Genomic DNA, 17,201 nt, shown 5'->3' on the forward strand with positions numbered 1-17,201 from the left:
AGTTTCCTTTCCAGAGTGTGGCTAATACTACAGAGTCCGGCTTCGTAGCTGTGGGGATAGATGGGGTCCGATTCTACAGTTGTTATGCACCACCGAGTCTCTCCATGGATGAATTCACCGACTTCCTGGACCGGCTGACCGAGGACGCGAAGCAGCACTATCCGGTGGTAATCGCCGGCGACTTCAATTCCTGGGCAGTTGACTGGGGCAGCAGGGCGACCAATGCAAGAGGTAAAGCACTTTTGGAGGCCATCGCCAAACTGGACGTAGTCCTGCTCAACACTGGTGAAACCCCAACGTTTACCAAAGGAGAGGCAAGTTCCATCATCGATCTGACATTTGTCAGCAGCAGCCTCATCAAGCGCAGCCATATCTGGAAAGTGATGGACATTTACACAGCCAGTGATCACAGTGCTCTATTCTGGGAAATAGCGACGAGCCCGAATCTTAAAAGACCAACCATGCGATCAGTCGCGGTTGGATGGAGAGCGAAATCTTTCGACCCATCTGCGATGGTAGTAGTTTTGGATAGTAGTCCGATCGTCGGGGAGTGCGCTGAAGAGAAAGCTGATGATCTAATGAAGAGAGTTGCTCAGGCCTGCGATGCGAGTATGCCGCGGAAACGTGGCATGAGCAAACGCCCTGCGGTACACTGGTGGAACGATCAGATCAGTGTCCTTCGTAAAGAGTGCCAGAAGAAAAGACGAATATCTCAGCGTGGCTACCGACGACCTAATTCTGCGGAGCTGGTGGCAGAATACAAAACAGCGCGCCGCCGGCTGAACAAAGCTATCAAAGATAGCAAAAGGCAATGCTGGGAGGAGCTCATAAATGAGGTAGACAAGGATCCGTGGGGCAGACCGTACAAGGTGGCTATGACCCGCCTAAAAAACCAGGCAACACCGTCGCCCACATGCCCACAATTTCTGAAGACGATCGTTACCGCACTGTTCCCTAGGCAACGGAAATTCGAATACCCGGTAGTGCAGTGTGAACTGGAAGAAATCCCGCCAGTTTCAGAAAACGAACTGATGGAAGCGTGTAACCGAGTAGGGAATAGTAAAGCACCGGGATTAGACGGAATCCCAAACATCGCCTTAAAAACAGCAATTAAGGCAGCACCAGCACTGTTCACTGACGTCTACACCACATGCCTCAAAGAAGGGATTTTTCCTCGAAAGTGGAAACAGCAACGACTGGTACTGCTTCCTAAAGGAAAAAAGCCACCAGAAGAACCGTCATCTTACCGTCCACTATGTATGCTAGATACGGCGGGTAAGATACTTGAACGAATCATCCACCAGAGGATTGAGGCGATAGTCGATCCACTCCTGGCAGACAATCAATACGGTTTTCGAAAAGGACGATCAACCCTGGATGCGATCAACCTGGTTGTAAACACGGCCAAGGATGCAATCGCAGGAACTAGGTGGAAGCGTGGTACGAAGAAATACTGTCTAGTGGCCGCTTTAGACATCAGGAATGCATTCAACTCCGCAAACTGGGATCGGATCATGCAAGCCCTACAAGAGAAGGACGTGCCAGAATACCTATGCAGGATAGTGGCTAGCTACTTCACGGATAGAATCCTGAAATATGACACAAAGAATGGCCCAACAGAATATGAAGTTACTGGAGGTGTTCCACATGGCTCTGTTTTTGGTCCTTTGTTGTGGAATATTATGTATGATGGCCTCCTAAGAATACCACTACCAACTGAAGCAAAACTTGCAGCATTTGCAGATGATGCAGCCGTAGTGATTGTCGCGAAGCATCTTGAAGAGATAAAACTAATCTTCGACATCGTATTTAGACGTATTAACCTATGGATGGATATGATGTACTTGGAGCTAGCCAAGCATAAGACCGAAGCAGTGCTTATTACCGGCAGAAAAGTAATGGAAACTGTCAAGCTGAATGTCGGCGTACAAGAAATCACATCACAACCATTTATTCGATATCTGGGAGTGATGCTTGATGCCCGACTAAACTTTAAGCAGCAAGTAGACCACGTGAGTGCCAAAGCATCAGTAGTAAGAGCAAGCCTATCACGGCTCATGCCTAACGTTGGAGGCCCAAAGCAGTGCAGAAGGAGCTTACTTTCGTCAGTTGTCACCTCGGTGCTGACTTATGGAATCTCCATCTGGGCGGATGCCCTTGAAGTCCAAGAGACAAGAAGAAAAGTCGCATCCATCTATCGACTAAGCGCCTTGAGAGTGTCCAGTGCCTTCCGCACAGTATCAGAAGAAGCGGCGTGCGTTATTGCCGGAATGCTGCCTGTCCGAGTGCTAGCCGAAGAAAGGCGAGCCCTCTATCAACGACGAAAATCATCTGCGTCGAGTCTTGATGAACTTAGGACCGAAGAACGGCAGTATAGTATACGCCGTTGGCAAGCGCAGTGGGATGCCGCGGAGAAAGGTAGGTGGACGTACCGCCTAATACGACAACTGGATGCCTGGCTGAATAGAAGTCACGGAGAGGTCAATTACTATATGACACAAATACTATCAGGACACGGTTGCTTCCGAGCATATCTCTATCGCTTTAAGCACGATAATTCGCCGGAGTGTCCGTCCTGTCCTGGAGTCTCGGAAGATGCAGAACACGTATTCTTTATGTGCCCTAGATTCAGTTTGCAGCGTGACAACCTGGAAACTATTCTTAACCGGACACTGCATTCAGAAACACTAGTAGAAGCTATGCTGTCATCGAAAGCTACATGGGACGCCACCAGCACATTCGCCATGGAGGTGCTGAAAGAACTAAGGTCTATTGAAAGGCAGAGGTACAAACTCCGCAATAACTAGACGAGAAGAAATGACTTCAACCACCTGATGAAAGAGCAGAAATGCTAGATTCTCTCCCTGCGATGTAATGCCTAACGGCGGTTTCCACAGGGATTCAGAGACTGGAGTATAGGGGAAGTTTTTTAGTCGGTATTAGCTTTGGCTACAGTCACCAGCCAATGTTCGAGTCCGACATACCCAGGCAAAACACCTAAGCCTGGCATGCGGAAATGCATTTTTTCACAACCCCTAATAAAAAAAAAAAACACACACACACATCTATAAATCAAAATAGAAGTAAAATATGTATAATTAGATAGTATATATTCATTTATACCCCACTTTCAGATGCATTAAACATTCTAATATAAATACTGCCTAAAATACCATAAACAGATCTATAAAGTCATATAGTATAAAGTACAACTTAAGGCATGCATTTTTAACATTTAACTTTTCATATTTTTTAAATTTAACGTGGCGCCCTGATTTGTTTCGGTTTGTTCAAGTGTAGTAAGATATATTGAGTATATAAGATCTAGAGATGAAGGACAGCTGGATTAATATCAGGGTTCGGAGAAGGGTTATATATGATAATCCAACTTTATAATTTATAAGCCACAAGCTAGTAGCGAAACTAGTGCTAGAAAGTATAACTACTGTGTATAAAGTACATAAAACATTTTGTACTGATTTACCGATCTAGAATCATGTCACTTAGTGTCCTCAAAAGTACTAAAAATAAACTTATTTTCAGTACAATATGATCAAAAATGGATTTCTTTGTATAGTGTAAATGATCTTTTATTATATACTCATTTTATTCCAATATTCTCTCTGTTGGTTGGCCCTGTACGTATTTCAACAATCCCGGGTATGTAATCCGTTAATTTTAGTCAATTAACGGACTCTTACCTTTGCCAGCTCAATCTCGAATAACAAGCTCTCGTTGAGTTTAACTTCTGCTAATCGCCTATCTGCCCCATACATCACTGCTATGTCCACCATGTAACTGTAGTAGGCTTGTACTTGATGGTGGCTTAGTCCTGAGACTAAAACCGATCGACGAGGCTTCTTTAAATCTAGTTGTTCTAACTGTATAAACAAATAAATACGTTAAAATCGTAAAATCGTTGAAATAGATATACATTTACATTTAAACTTTAACAATTTTAAGAAGATTTTAACCTGCGGATGAGTGGAAATACTGAACAACTTCTTTGGTCTATTGATCAGATTTTAAAGGTCTGACGTTAACGTGAAGTTATTAAACATACATATAAGTTATCAAATAAATGAATGAGCAATTGAAAATAACATTAATTGCTTTTTGCAGTATTATTATTGTCGGCTGAGATATCGGTTTGTTTGTGTATTATATCATTAATGTATTGCTGGTCTCAGGTAAATGATTTATGAATAAATTTTTGTTTTCCAACATATTATTTATCTTTCATATATTTAATGTTACCTACGCTTAACTCCAGTGTGTTTGATTTTATGAATCACTACGTTTTAGGTATTTTTATTTAAATAATTTAGCACTTGGATTCTGTATCCATTCGTAAGTTTCAAACGCCTACGGGCTCAATAGATAATATTTATTCCCGAAAAACAACAAATGATTTATTCAAAAATTGTATCATGCAAATACAAGGGTTTCATTTATAATTAAAATTCAACTTTAGTCTACTTTGTATTATTAAAAAAAAATTATAATACGAAATAAAAATCTAAAAGTGTCTTTCTGTAGTATGTGCGTTGGTTTTACCAACGTTGTATATAACTGGATTGGTAGTACTGAAAACTTACAGGGACATTATTGAAGCCACTGGATTACAAATAGGCTTATTCCTTTCTCGAAAATCCCTCTGAACTACACTTTACTGGTTTTTAAACTTACAATTCATTTCTTCTTTATTTCTTTGTAAACACTATTAGGGGATAATATAATGATATGCTGAATTAATATAGGCACTATCTTAACTTTTTTTAATGTTATCTAGGTAATAAAATGGGGAGTTTTAGTAAAAGTATGTGTGTAACTCTGTACTGTATTTTCGAACATTTTAAGTAAGACGTACTTGATCAGTGGTGTAATGCAGATATTAAATAAAAAAATACTATCAAATTTTGCCACATATTCCAAATGTATTTTTTAATTATCATATTAGTTTTAGTATCCTTAATTATGTTGCTCAGAACTGTATATGTAAATATTTTCTTGATCGGTGTAACAAAGCAAACTTAACTATCGTAGCATATATACCTCATCTCGGAAGAAAGTTACAATGGCCAAAAATAGACTTTTTATAACCAAGGTGGGCTTTTTACAGCTGTGCATTTCTGTATATTTTATTCATTGAAGGAACAAAGCTCACCCACCAGTGTCGTCGAAAATATAGTTCATTCTAACCAGAAGCCCTCATTGAAGTGAAAACCCTAAAATAAAAACTATAAGGAATTTCGCTCTCATCTGAAGTTTTTAACCATGATCACTGTAATAATATTATTTAAAATATACCTACTCCCGTTTCCAAATTTAAGATCTACAGACCTCGAGTTTAGGATTAGTCAGCACTGGATTAGAATAGTTCAATTATTACAGAAATTGATGGAGCTATATAATAACATTTATAATACTGAAGAGAAATTTGATCTATTATGCAAGTACGTAAAACCAGTTTTACACTCCCGAATAATTTATTTTTAAATTTAAAATCTCTCAGTGATGATCACTTATCTCAGGATAGTTTGGAATGTAATTTAAAAATAATAAACTCATCATGTACTAGGTTGATCAAAGTGAAATTGCTGGTACCTTTTAGTGCTTGTTATTATCAAATCAAATTATTTTAATGTTAAAATTAAGTGTAATTTCAAGTTCTTCAAACATGCGTATAGGTTATAATTTATTGAGAAGCTGATACAACTAATTTTATTGTACTTTGAAACATTGGTGCTGTAGGCAGGTGCCTTTAATGACAACGAATAATGGCAAGTACTAAGTAGTATTGTCATAGTACTCTCCTGTTTTGATTATGTTAGATCTTTTCAGATGGATGTGGATTCAGATTCTTGGTTTCAAGTATCTGGCAGTATCATATTTCAGAATAATAAGCGGAAGGTATATGGAGCTAAACTTTACACTGAATTAACCCAAAAACAAATGTGTTCCTGGTAAAGTGGTTTCAAATAGTATGGAATTCCTTAATAAAATACAATTATAATCATAAGTGATATACCGAAACCCTCAAGATGAACAAGATAAAAAAATCTACTAATCACTTTCATCTTTGTAAATATTTCAAATCTCGGATTTTTGAAACTATTTTTCGTATAAGAGAAGTTGTAGACTTATATATTCTAGGAATAATTATATCTCTATTGTTAGTGGTTATGTAGATGGAAAACGCACCAATATGACTCTTCTACTGGTGTTCTTAAGATCGATATCCACACTTAGCTGGAAGAGACTGTTGCCCCCAATAGTAAGGTTGAACAATCGGATTTCAGTTTCCAGGAAGCTCCAACCAAACTCGCTCCAGTTGCCTAGAACTGGCCAACCTCCAGCAGCCTCCAACCTGGAAATTGCGTGGCCTACGCCTCTGGCATTTATTTTATCTGAAAGCCATGAATTGGACGTTAAATAATGTTTTTCAATACACAAATGTTTACTTAGTACACCTGAAATTGAAGTATTCATTTCATCATGCTGAAACCGCACACCCCGCTCGCACACCCAAGTAGACAATTAGGAAGCGAGCACCCATGGTGGCGAACGGGAGGGAGGATCAGAAGTAAACCTATAAGAGAAGAAAAGAGCACCGTCGATAGCATGCTCAGATTCATTTAATAATTAGAAATTCACCACCAACACAGAGTAGAAAATATAACATCTTTAACCAAGATAAGAACCTTTCTGTCGAAATAACAATATTGGCCTGACAAAATAAAAAAAAAAACTCATTACTACAGTTAACACCAAATTTGTCATGTGTCTCAGATGCACCTGGGTAAATAAAAAATTAGGAACAGGCATAATTTAAAATAATAACTGCCAATTCCACCCGGTACCCTTCGGCTAAGGGCGGGCTCCTAGTGAAAACCGGGAATAAAAAATAAATAGCATTTAAACTAAGCTTAAAAGCTGAATAACAAAATATGAACTATAATAACTGGCAACAATAACAAAATAAATAAATTAAACAAATAGCAGGGTATTGCACATGTTAACTAGTGGTATTTTCATCTCATCATGGAGGCCAGTTTTTCCACAGAGCAGGAAACCCTGGAATTTGATGTCTGCGACCACTCATTATGAAAAAAGCAGCAGGAGGCAAGATTTCCTCTCCTGGACCTCGTCAGTAAGAAACGTATAACTTACGCCAGCATGTTAGTGGGAAAATAATAAGGAATTAACATTAAAAACTTGAAAAGATAAAAACTTACTACAATTACTTTGCTCTAACATACAAGAATTTCAGAAGTTCCTTGTCACTCTGAAAGTATGTGCAGAGTGCTCTGAAACAGTAGTCAGTGCCTTCTCCAGCCACAACGAACAATACTTACATGTACTATATAAAGAAAAATACATGAGCCGGGGAGATTAATGGGCTCAAGACTTTGAACCGGCTCAATGCTAAGAACTGAAACAGCTGATGATAGGGATCTAAGAGGTTTTATTTTTGTAATTATTACACAACTAATTTTGAGTTTATCAGACACTTAAGGTTGATATTTTGTATTCTGGTAATGAATGTGATAATAAATACATAAGGAATATTGAAATGTTAACTAATGGTATGTTAAGATAAATCTAGGACAAGGAAATATTATTTTTATTTTTATATTAAAAAATATTATTTTGTTATAATTAAAAAAAATATACTTTTTTAATCTTTTGTAATATTTTCTACTGATTTTGAAGTAATTATTATAATTTGAAAAAATATAGAAACAAGCTTTCAAAAACATAGTTTAAACTTCCACATTTATTAAACAATAAATATACTATACAACAGTTATTTAAAAGTTTCATATTAAAAAAAGACACTAACTTTATAAAAATTACGTATTGAAAACTAGTACGTATTGCCTGACAAATATGAGGGATACTAGTTAATCTTCCATTTGAAACACACATTGTAATGATGAAATGTTTTATAGCTATTAAAACTACAACATTCATATTAATAATTCCAACATATCCATTGAAATTTGCCTCATTTTATTTTTAAACTTTCTGGCAGATTGGCTATTATTTTGGAGTAAGTTTAATTAATCGCAGATTGCTCTTAAATGATAATTCTTAGGTGCAATATCGATTAATTTTTTACGTAGTAAGAAGTTTTATAGTTGATAGCAATTTTACTTAGTTATTGGAAAGTACACAAAATGAATTAAATATTTCCAAAGTAGGTTTTGCAAAGAGGATTTGTTTGCAGAGCCATCAAATATTTAGGAAATCTCCAGACACGAAATTATTTATGGGGTAGAAATAAAACTTCATTATGTAGTATCTAACTGGTTTTGGTATGAGGTGACTAATAAATAGAGGTCCTCGGCTTTATAGAGGTTTTCAATAGGTATCCAACAGCTTTTAAGAATACATGTATTTGCTGATATGTTATTGTTATGAAAACCTACGATACCACTGCATTGCAGCTGAAGATATGTCTTTGACAGACAAAGAAATGATTTTGAGGTTTTGAACCAATAAATAAAAATAAGCGATGAATGAGTTCATAAATTTAAATTATAAACGATGAATGATTAAAACATGAATTTTAATTTTTCTTCTCAGTGATACGTCTAAATGTTTATTAGGCCATAAGGCTCTAAAAGTGAGTCTTGAAATACTATTTTCAATGATAGAAATAGCTGTTTTGAAGTAAGGTTACGTCTTAGCCAACAATACTAATGTAACTCTGAAGGTGTTCATGAAAACTATGATGGTAAAATTTCTACGGAAAGAAAATATTCGTATCCTTGTTTTATATGGATAAAAACTCTCCTTTATTATATAGTTCAGAAGAATTTGGGTATAGATACCATCACTCGCCGACACGTTAGTCATATACAGGCTGTTGAACAAAAGCAATGTCACTATGGTGTTAACTTATCATACAAATGTTATTGTCCTTAGATGTGAGATTTTGCTGAAATTTATCTTTGACGGAACCAAAATTCCACGATACCAGCTTAACTTAAGTGTAATAGTAGATACCATTGCAAACAATCTATTGCCAGAGATAAATAAATTCTGTACTATAGAAAACGTGAAAATGTAAACAGATCATAGACCCTTATAGATACTTTCACATAGAGCCAAATGTAGTTAATGTAGAAGAAACTTCATGGTATAAAAAATGCTTTATATTTATAAAATATATCTAATTATTGTTTTCCCAAGGACCCAGTAAATTAAATAACCAAGTATTATTTTGTTTGGCTAAAATTTGGTGGAATGATCAATCAGAAAACGTTACTGATATTGAAAACAAAAACATATAGGACACCAAGAAGTATGTAGAAGTATATTTTTAAGAAATAACCAAGCCGTGTACTGTCTCATTAAAAAATAAGTACAAACAAGGAAACGAAACATTACTCCCTGGACATTATTTACAATTTTTAATTAACACTAAATTACCTTCATCCATACAAAGCGAAACCAGCTGTTTCATTGTTCGATATGGGGAGGGTTCTTCTGGCCTTAACTCCTCGAAAAGTATACGTTTTAACCGATCTTCCAATAATAATTCAACTTGAATACTTGAAGTGTTAGCTGCCTGAAATCATGTTTTATAATACATAAGTACATGTACATAGGTATTACGGTTAAATATTACATTTAAATTTATTTTCTCATAATGACGTAATATAGATTATAAAATTGTACAATTTAATATCTTTAATGTTAAATTGAGTGTCTGATATTTGAATGAGAAAGAATATCTTGCATAATTAAAATATTCAGTTTATTACTTCAAGTTCACATATATACTTTTACAAACTAAGCGGTTACAACACTTCCAAAATACGGTTAGATCTTAAAATATTATGTCAGTTTATGGCAAAAGAAACAATTAATCAGAGGTCTAATACTACCTATATCCAAGTGCACTTCCTTGCCTATTACTCCTACATATAGTTCGTTACGTAACTTGTTTATGCCATTTCTTTTTATAGAGTAAGACATCAGAGCGCATTAAATCAATGTCAATAATTCTTTGAAATGTTATTTTTCCAACTTACCGTACTCACCTTAGTTCACTCGATGAAAATGAACCCGATATTGAATATATAAAAATTATTCATGCAGTGATTCGTAAGTCGAATGAGAGTTGTTAATTCCCCAGACATTTGAAATATGTTCCGTTGTTTATGCATTATTTCCCTTAATGTACATATAAACATGTAATATAAACATAATTTATATATTTGTCTGGGTTTCAAACGTAGTTATAAAAAATAACCTCCTTATAATTAAAATTAAAGGAGACTACTACGCAGTATGTCGAACATGTTGCCCAAATGCTTTCTCATTTAAATTAAAGTTCTTAGTGAAATATAGAAAAGTTTAAAACGTTTAACAGAAAAGAGACACGTTATTTAGCCATAGTTTTATAATTCTGTTTATTAAGCTTAATGACAACAAACTGAGAAAGAATAGATACCTACGTTATTTGTTAACAGCCAAGAGTTACCTTATAATCAAGTATTTCTGCAGTTTTTAGAAATTTCCCGCAAGTAAATTTGTAGAAGTCATCACAAGGCCTGACAGAGGGATCCATGTAGTCCAGGATTCTTTTCGCTAGTAAAGGAACACAAGAAACATTAGGAAATGCGTAGAACAACACACAGTGGCGTAACCTGTATTGAGGCCAGTTTCAAAATAAAATAATGTTTTATACCCTATTAACTGTAATTACCGTGTTAGTTCCTAGGTGGATCTATAATCTAGATATTTGTTGTGTAAATATAAATATTTCTATATATGTTTCATCATGATTATTGCCGAAATTCTTAACACTTTTATTTAAAATATTGTATGAAATGTCTGCAACCATATTCTTATATTATTCTTTTTATTCTTTAAAAGAAAGATAACAATGCTGGTCTATGATTCAGCCAAATAGCTTTCAGAATAACATTAAAAATATAATGATTTTGATATTAGACTTCCATATCCTTGCAGTAAAAATCCATGCTCATAACATTTATAAAATATAGCTATTATATTTTATATTATATAATAATTTTATAAAACAATTTGATTTCATTTCAGTTCAAAAATATCCAACCACAAAACACTATATTTTTTGTCTATTAAACGTCTTTGGTCTAGTGGCTCCAAGCATTTACTTCCAAGGCCGGCCGTGAGCTATCCTTTGTTATTATTTATTTTATAAAGCATTTATGTCAGTTTTGAGATCCTAGATTTTAATTATGTGTTAGGTTAATTATTTAGCTGAATAAGAGATCAGATTTCAGATCTCGAAAATTAGTGTTGTTGATTTTTTTATACTATGGCAAATGTCCAGATAAGTCCTGTTTCCTTCAAAATCCTTCCATCCTCAAAAACAAACTAAAAACAAATAATTATATACATTATAGATTTAACCATACATCAAAAATCCCTTATATGTCATTGAGACAAGGAAAATTATGTATCCTTGGTTAATATCTATAATATGTAACGTTGTTGCCACTTTTTTACAATACGTAAAGACGTAACGTCTCTAGTTATGCGTAAAACTTTGGGTTCTTCCTCCTGAGCTCTCGAACCGATTATGAGCTATTACTTGACCTATGTAACACCAATGTCAATTTTGACCAAACATTGACACATCTAAAAGGTGTCTGGTGTAATTGTGTAATAAAACTGTATAAACACTCCAACCCTTTTCTAAAAACCAAAAGCCCAAGTAACAGACATTTATCACGTAGAATTTCGATTTAAATGTTATTAAAATTATTGATACTACAATGTTTATGGCATTTTTGAGGAGAAGGGTTTTAACTCTAGTGCTCCTCCCTTAGATTGTTTCGCCCCAACAACTAACTTAAACTTGCCATTTTTCATTGCAGGTTTCTTAAATATACGTAAATAATTGTGGTCGTGATTATACATAGTTAGTTAGTGATTGTTTAAATTGAAACATTTCAATTTTAAAATTGGATATATACCTAATACTTCCGTATTTACAATTTATATATTAGTTTATTACTAAAATTTCAATTTATATATTAGTTTATTACTAAAATTTCAATTTATAAACATAGTTCATTTTTTAATGCATAATCTCCTGAGTAGGTGACAGTTACAAAAAAGGGATTTATAATTAAAAAGGCTGCATACGCCAAGCTAAGCGTTATTAGTATTTATTTTAATGTATTATAATATTTATTATTACTGCACGAATACCATAGTTAAATTTTTACCATAAAGAAACATTGAGCTAGGTTATTGCTAATATTTAAATAAAAGGAAAAAATAGCTCTTCACATACAGTCCAAAAAAACATAAATTTATTATGCTTTGGCCTAAGTTGTGAAAAACATTTATATCAGTTATACATGTTACTAAGATCCTAAATATTATTGACTGATAGACAAGGCCTTACCTGTTTCCTTGCAGCCTTCCGTCTCACATACCCGTTGGATCGATTGACCTGGAAATATAAGTCAACAGTATTGAAAAGCTGACTAGCCTAACTCATTGATTAATTCATTATATGGTAGAGTAACTTACTCATTTACTGACACGTAGATAAACACTTTTCATTGCAGCTACATAAACAGCACCGTTAAAAATTGCAACATATATTGCTTGGAAGATTACTAACCTTACATTTTTATTTTCACAACTTTTGTTCCCAACGGGGTAAAACATTGTGGCAAATCAGCACAATTCGCAAAGTTACTATAACAATTATACTGCTACTAGAACTTTTACGGATTTTATAAACCCCTTTTATGAACTAAAACAAATTAATATAAAATTATATAAATTTGATTCATAAATTAATTGTTAATCTTGTATTCATTGTAAATCTTCTGTAATACTAACCACCGTTCTTCCCCTACAACTCTGTTGAAAATGCGGTATACTTTGAATAAACCTGCCGGTGTGTATTTAGCAATTTGCCGGTTTTAGTGGATTTTTGGAAAAGACGAAAATACGGGTGTAGTCTTTGTCAATCGCTCAGTAGATAATGTACTATTCTAAATAGAAAATTTAATATTCTTTTGCCAATAGGGGAAAATAAAATTTCTAGAAAAATCATTTAATTTAGGGAAATTTCTTGCAATAAGTCTCTAATAATAATCTAAATTTTACGGAAAAATGTGTAATGTAATTTCTGAGACAAACAGTGATACAATACGTTTTTATACAAAACATTATACTAACATACTATTAAGAATAAATGTTACAAACTGTATTCAGGCAATTTTTCATGATATTAGTGTGCAGTGTGTTGGCAGTAACTGTTCCAGAGGCGTCTATTTCACCTCACTTAGATAAGCAGGAGGGTTACTATACTTATCTTTAACTTTAAAAAATTCAAATTTTTTGCTAAGTTATTTTGGAATTGTCGTACATCAAAGCTTTACAGGAAAATTTGTAAGAAAAGGTAGGTATAACATTTCAACTACTTTAAAATATATTAAAAAAATTGAAGTAAATCTGTTTGCCATCAATGTAAAATCTAAAGGCAATGTTGACAACACTGCTTTGAATAAAAATAAATATAATAAACGTAACCAAATCTGCTTCAAAAGCCTATTAAAAATTTTGTAAAATTTCCTACAACTAAATGTAAAATCTATTGAGTGTTGAAAAATGTGTTAAAAATATATTGAGAAGCTTTCAAAATCTGCATAAAATTAATTTGAAATCGATTGTAAATATTCTTAAATCTGTATAAAATCTATGTTAAATCTATAAAAAATTTTATCAAATCAGCCCAGAGTCAATAATATTGTCTATCTGCTTAGAATACAAGTTTTGTCCCTCTGCATTGAATCAAGAACTTTGTTAGTATGTTTTGAATACTACTTTAATGGGAATATTAAATCTCAGATCAAATCAAATCAAAATATTTTTATTATATACACAAATCAATAACATATACAATACACTTCTATAATTTCAAAGAATAATTCCCCATATAGACTATAGGTCTGTGTAAGGGGAAGAGTCCATAAATCAGTAATTTACATTTGTAATATTGTGTAGTATAGTTTTACATTAAAATTTACATTAAAGACTGGCTTGATTGTACAAAATACATTATTGTAAAATATATATGCATACATACATACATGGTACGCATATATATGCATACGTACTTACATACACACACACACATACATATACCCACCCATCTCTATACAGTTTAGGCACCGCTTAACCACCATATTACTATTAGATGGATGAAAATAATCCAACGGCACCACCAAACCACATCTCAAAATAATAACTCTTACTTACATAATATTCCCAAATAATTTGCTATTAACAGGCTTGTACATAATTTATTGGTAACGTGAACGAATCAGTGCCTCTGCAGCAGCATCACCCAGACTGAGCAACCACCGACCCACCCTACGCTTGTACTCGGCTACACTCTCACCCTTCACCTCCAATATGTGATTTGGTAGATTTTTATAAAGCACATGAGCTATGTAAAAAGAGTTAAATTTTTATATGGAATAATTTGGTCTTGGTATCTGATATCCAAACTGTATTCTATTTCTGGTAGTATAGTTGTGGTGAAGCGCTATAAAGACAAAATCTTTGTATTTTTGTATATGCAGTAAAAGAGATTTTATATATAATTCCCTTAAACTTAAAACAGGAAACTCATTGTTTTAAGTTTAACAGATTAGAAGCATATCCGCGGCTTCTCATCAAAATGATCCTTATTATACTTCTCTGTGTGACCGCAAGTGGTTCCAATACGGCAGAGGACACTCCCCCCCCCCAAGCGAGAATACCATACTGCAGAACCAACTGTACGTAGGCAAAATAAACTGACTTAAAGCGATCCCCGCTCAATACCCCGCTTAGTTGATTAAAGGCAAATAAAAATTTTCTGACTTTTTTCTTGACGTACCGTACTGGATATGAGGTACCCAATTCAATTTACTGTCAAAAATTACTCCCTAATAGTTGTATTGGTCCACACGACCCATGATACCACAACCGCAGTACTCGGAGTAAGGATGGCCGCAAGAGTGCAGTCTGAGGCATCTCTGACCCGGATTAAAATCTATTCTAGAAACAAATGGTAAATATTTGGTTTTTGTTAAGTTAATAGTCAGAGTATTGTGATCACATCAATTTTTTATTTTTGACAGATCTAAGGAAGCTTGTTCAAATGCCTCCTCCCACTTACAGCCAGATGACACCACAGCCATGTCATCAGCAAACAGAAACAACTTACTATTTATGTCAATGTTCGTTATATTATTTATATAGACTAAGAACAACAATGGCCCAAGGGTACTTCCCTGCACCACACTGTAGTCCACATTTGTTTCGTTACTCTTTACTCCATTAATTGAAACAAATTGCTGACGATTATTAAAATAACTGACAAACCAATTGAGCGTAACGTTGTTTACTCTGGCATTCTAATTTTGGTAGCAGTTTCCGCCTATGTAAAGAGTCAAAGATTTAGCAAGATCAAGAAAGGTGACTAAGACTCACATTTAATCAAATTATTTTTTCAATATTTAATAACCAGTTGTTTTTCTTTGTTTTCTAACAAATGAGTATAACAAAAATTTGAAAACTATTATGTTTTCGGAACAATAAAGTTTTATTATCTAATTACCAAATTAAATAAAAATATTTGTAAGCTTGGTATACTGTGGCAGATAATGTAAATAAGAAAACATTAAAAAATTTAAAACAATAAATGTAGACCTAAATCTTTTTTTATAAACAATAACCATAGCTTCTAAATCTATAATTATAAATTATATTGTTCTTCCATACATATTTTGTAGCTGATTAGAATCTACATCGATTCTGTTTTCCATTATAGTTTCCTATATTTTTTAACTTCTGCGTGTAATATAAATTAGTTACATTCATTATTATTTAAAACATTTACAGTGCTGACACTATTTTTAATTCCATTCCTACAAATTTTGAAGATGTATTTTTATACAAGAGATTGTGTACACTCTTGAATTCTTAAATTTTAACTCTGCATTTTGTACTAATTCATACATTATTTCTTTCTTCTTTTTCGATTAGAAATAAATTCTTTGCGAATTCCGTTATTTAAAAACAATTTTTGAAAGTTAAAAAGCAAACTATTTTTAAACTTGAGATATTTATATTATATTTATTTTCGCTATTTCAAATTATTTTATTTTCTATTTTATCATATATTTATAAATAGTTTTTTTCTAAAGAACAATGATTTATAATTGAATGCAATTGTGATCAAGATTGTTGTTATTTGTTTCATAGTTGTCATCATATTTCTTATTTTCATTGTTTTTGTTTTCATTTTCATTTTTATTGTGTCGCTTTAAACTGTTTTATCTATAAATTGTTTACATGATGATCCAATTTGAGTTATTCTCCAAATTCTGTAATATTTCTTTCAATTTTACAAGGGAGTATTGTTTAACGGATTTATCCATTTATTAATTTAATTTGACAAAATATAACCATAAAACGCTACAACAAAACATATGATAAAATATTAAAAATTATTCTAAAAATGATATTAAACATTGAACCTGTTACGTAGTTGTCTCTAATAAATCATTGTTTAAGTAAGAAATAACTCAAAATTACATTAGAGAGATTCAGTAAGACTACTTTACCATATATCCTACACAATTTTGTTTTAAAGTAATAGACTAGTATTCAGAAACTGAACCCAGAAGATAAAAAAAACTAAAAGTAATACTGTACATATCAGAGTAGTGTTTTTAAGATTAATTTATAATTTAAATATTTTTTAAATGTTTATGTCATTTAAGAATAATGTTTGGTTATATATTTCAAGTTCTAAGTTACTTAGATCTAACCTATTTTGCTACTAACCTTATTTGTTGAGCCGGGGCTCAGTTTGGACAATTTATTTTTGTCTTTTATTTTGCCCACCTCGGCCACTCTTGTCAGTCGGTGGGGGAGTCACTCCGTCAGAGAGTATTGATTTTCTGCCTGGTTGAGGTCAGCTGGTTGACCTTGACTAGTTTACCGACCAGCTGTTCACCGGCACCGGCACTGGCTCTGGCTACTGTTCGGAGCGGTCAGACACGTTCGGAGAAGCTTACTGTGTTCTGGCTGTTCTCTGTTCTTCCCGTTTCTCCATGGCTGGCTAATTCACCGACTTTCGGCAGGTAATTGTCTTTTTCACTCTCTTAACTTATTTA

General features: G+C 33.5%; 1 protein-coding gene across 1 annotated transcript in view; it reads right to left on the reverse strand.

The window, feature by feature from the left end:
• LOC124354372 (neprilysin-2-like) overlaps positions 1–17,201 on the reverse strand; it is a 59,092-nt gene that overhangs the window by 32,160 nt on the left and 9,731 nt on the right. The window contains exons 2-6 of the mRNA XM_046804775.1: positions 12,419–12,466; positions 10,499–10,605; positions 9,442–9,580; positions 6,205–6,410; positions 3,702–3,881 (exon numbers count right to left, since the gene is read on the reverse strand). Of these exons, the coding sequence (XP_046660731.1) occupies positions 3,702–3,881; positions 6,205–6,410; positions 9,442–9,580; positions 10,499–10,605; positions 12,419–12,466 (680 nt within the window). The remainder of the gene's footprint in view (positions 1–3,701; positions 3,882–6,204; positions 6,411–9,441; positions 9,581–10,498; positions 10,606–12,418; positions 12,467–17,201) is intronic.

This window comes from Homalodisca vitripennis, chromosome 2 (assembly GCF_021130785.1).
Source record: "Homalodisca vitripennis isolate AUS2020 chromosome 2, UT_GWSS_2.1, whole genome shotgun sequence".
Taxonomy (NCBI): domain Eukaryota; kingdom Metazoa; phylum Arthropoda; class Insecta; order Hemiptera; family Cicadellidae; genus Homalodisca; species Homalodisca vitripennis.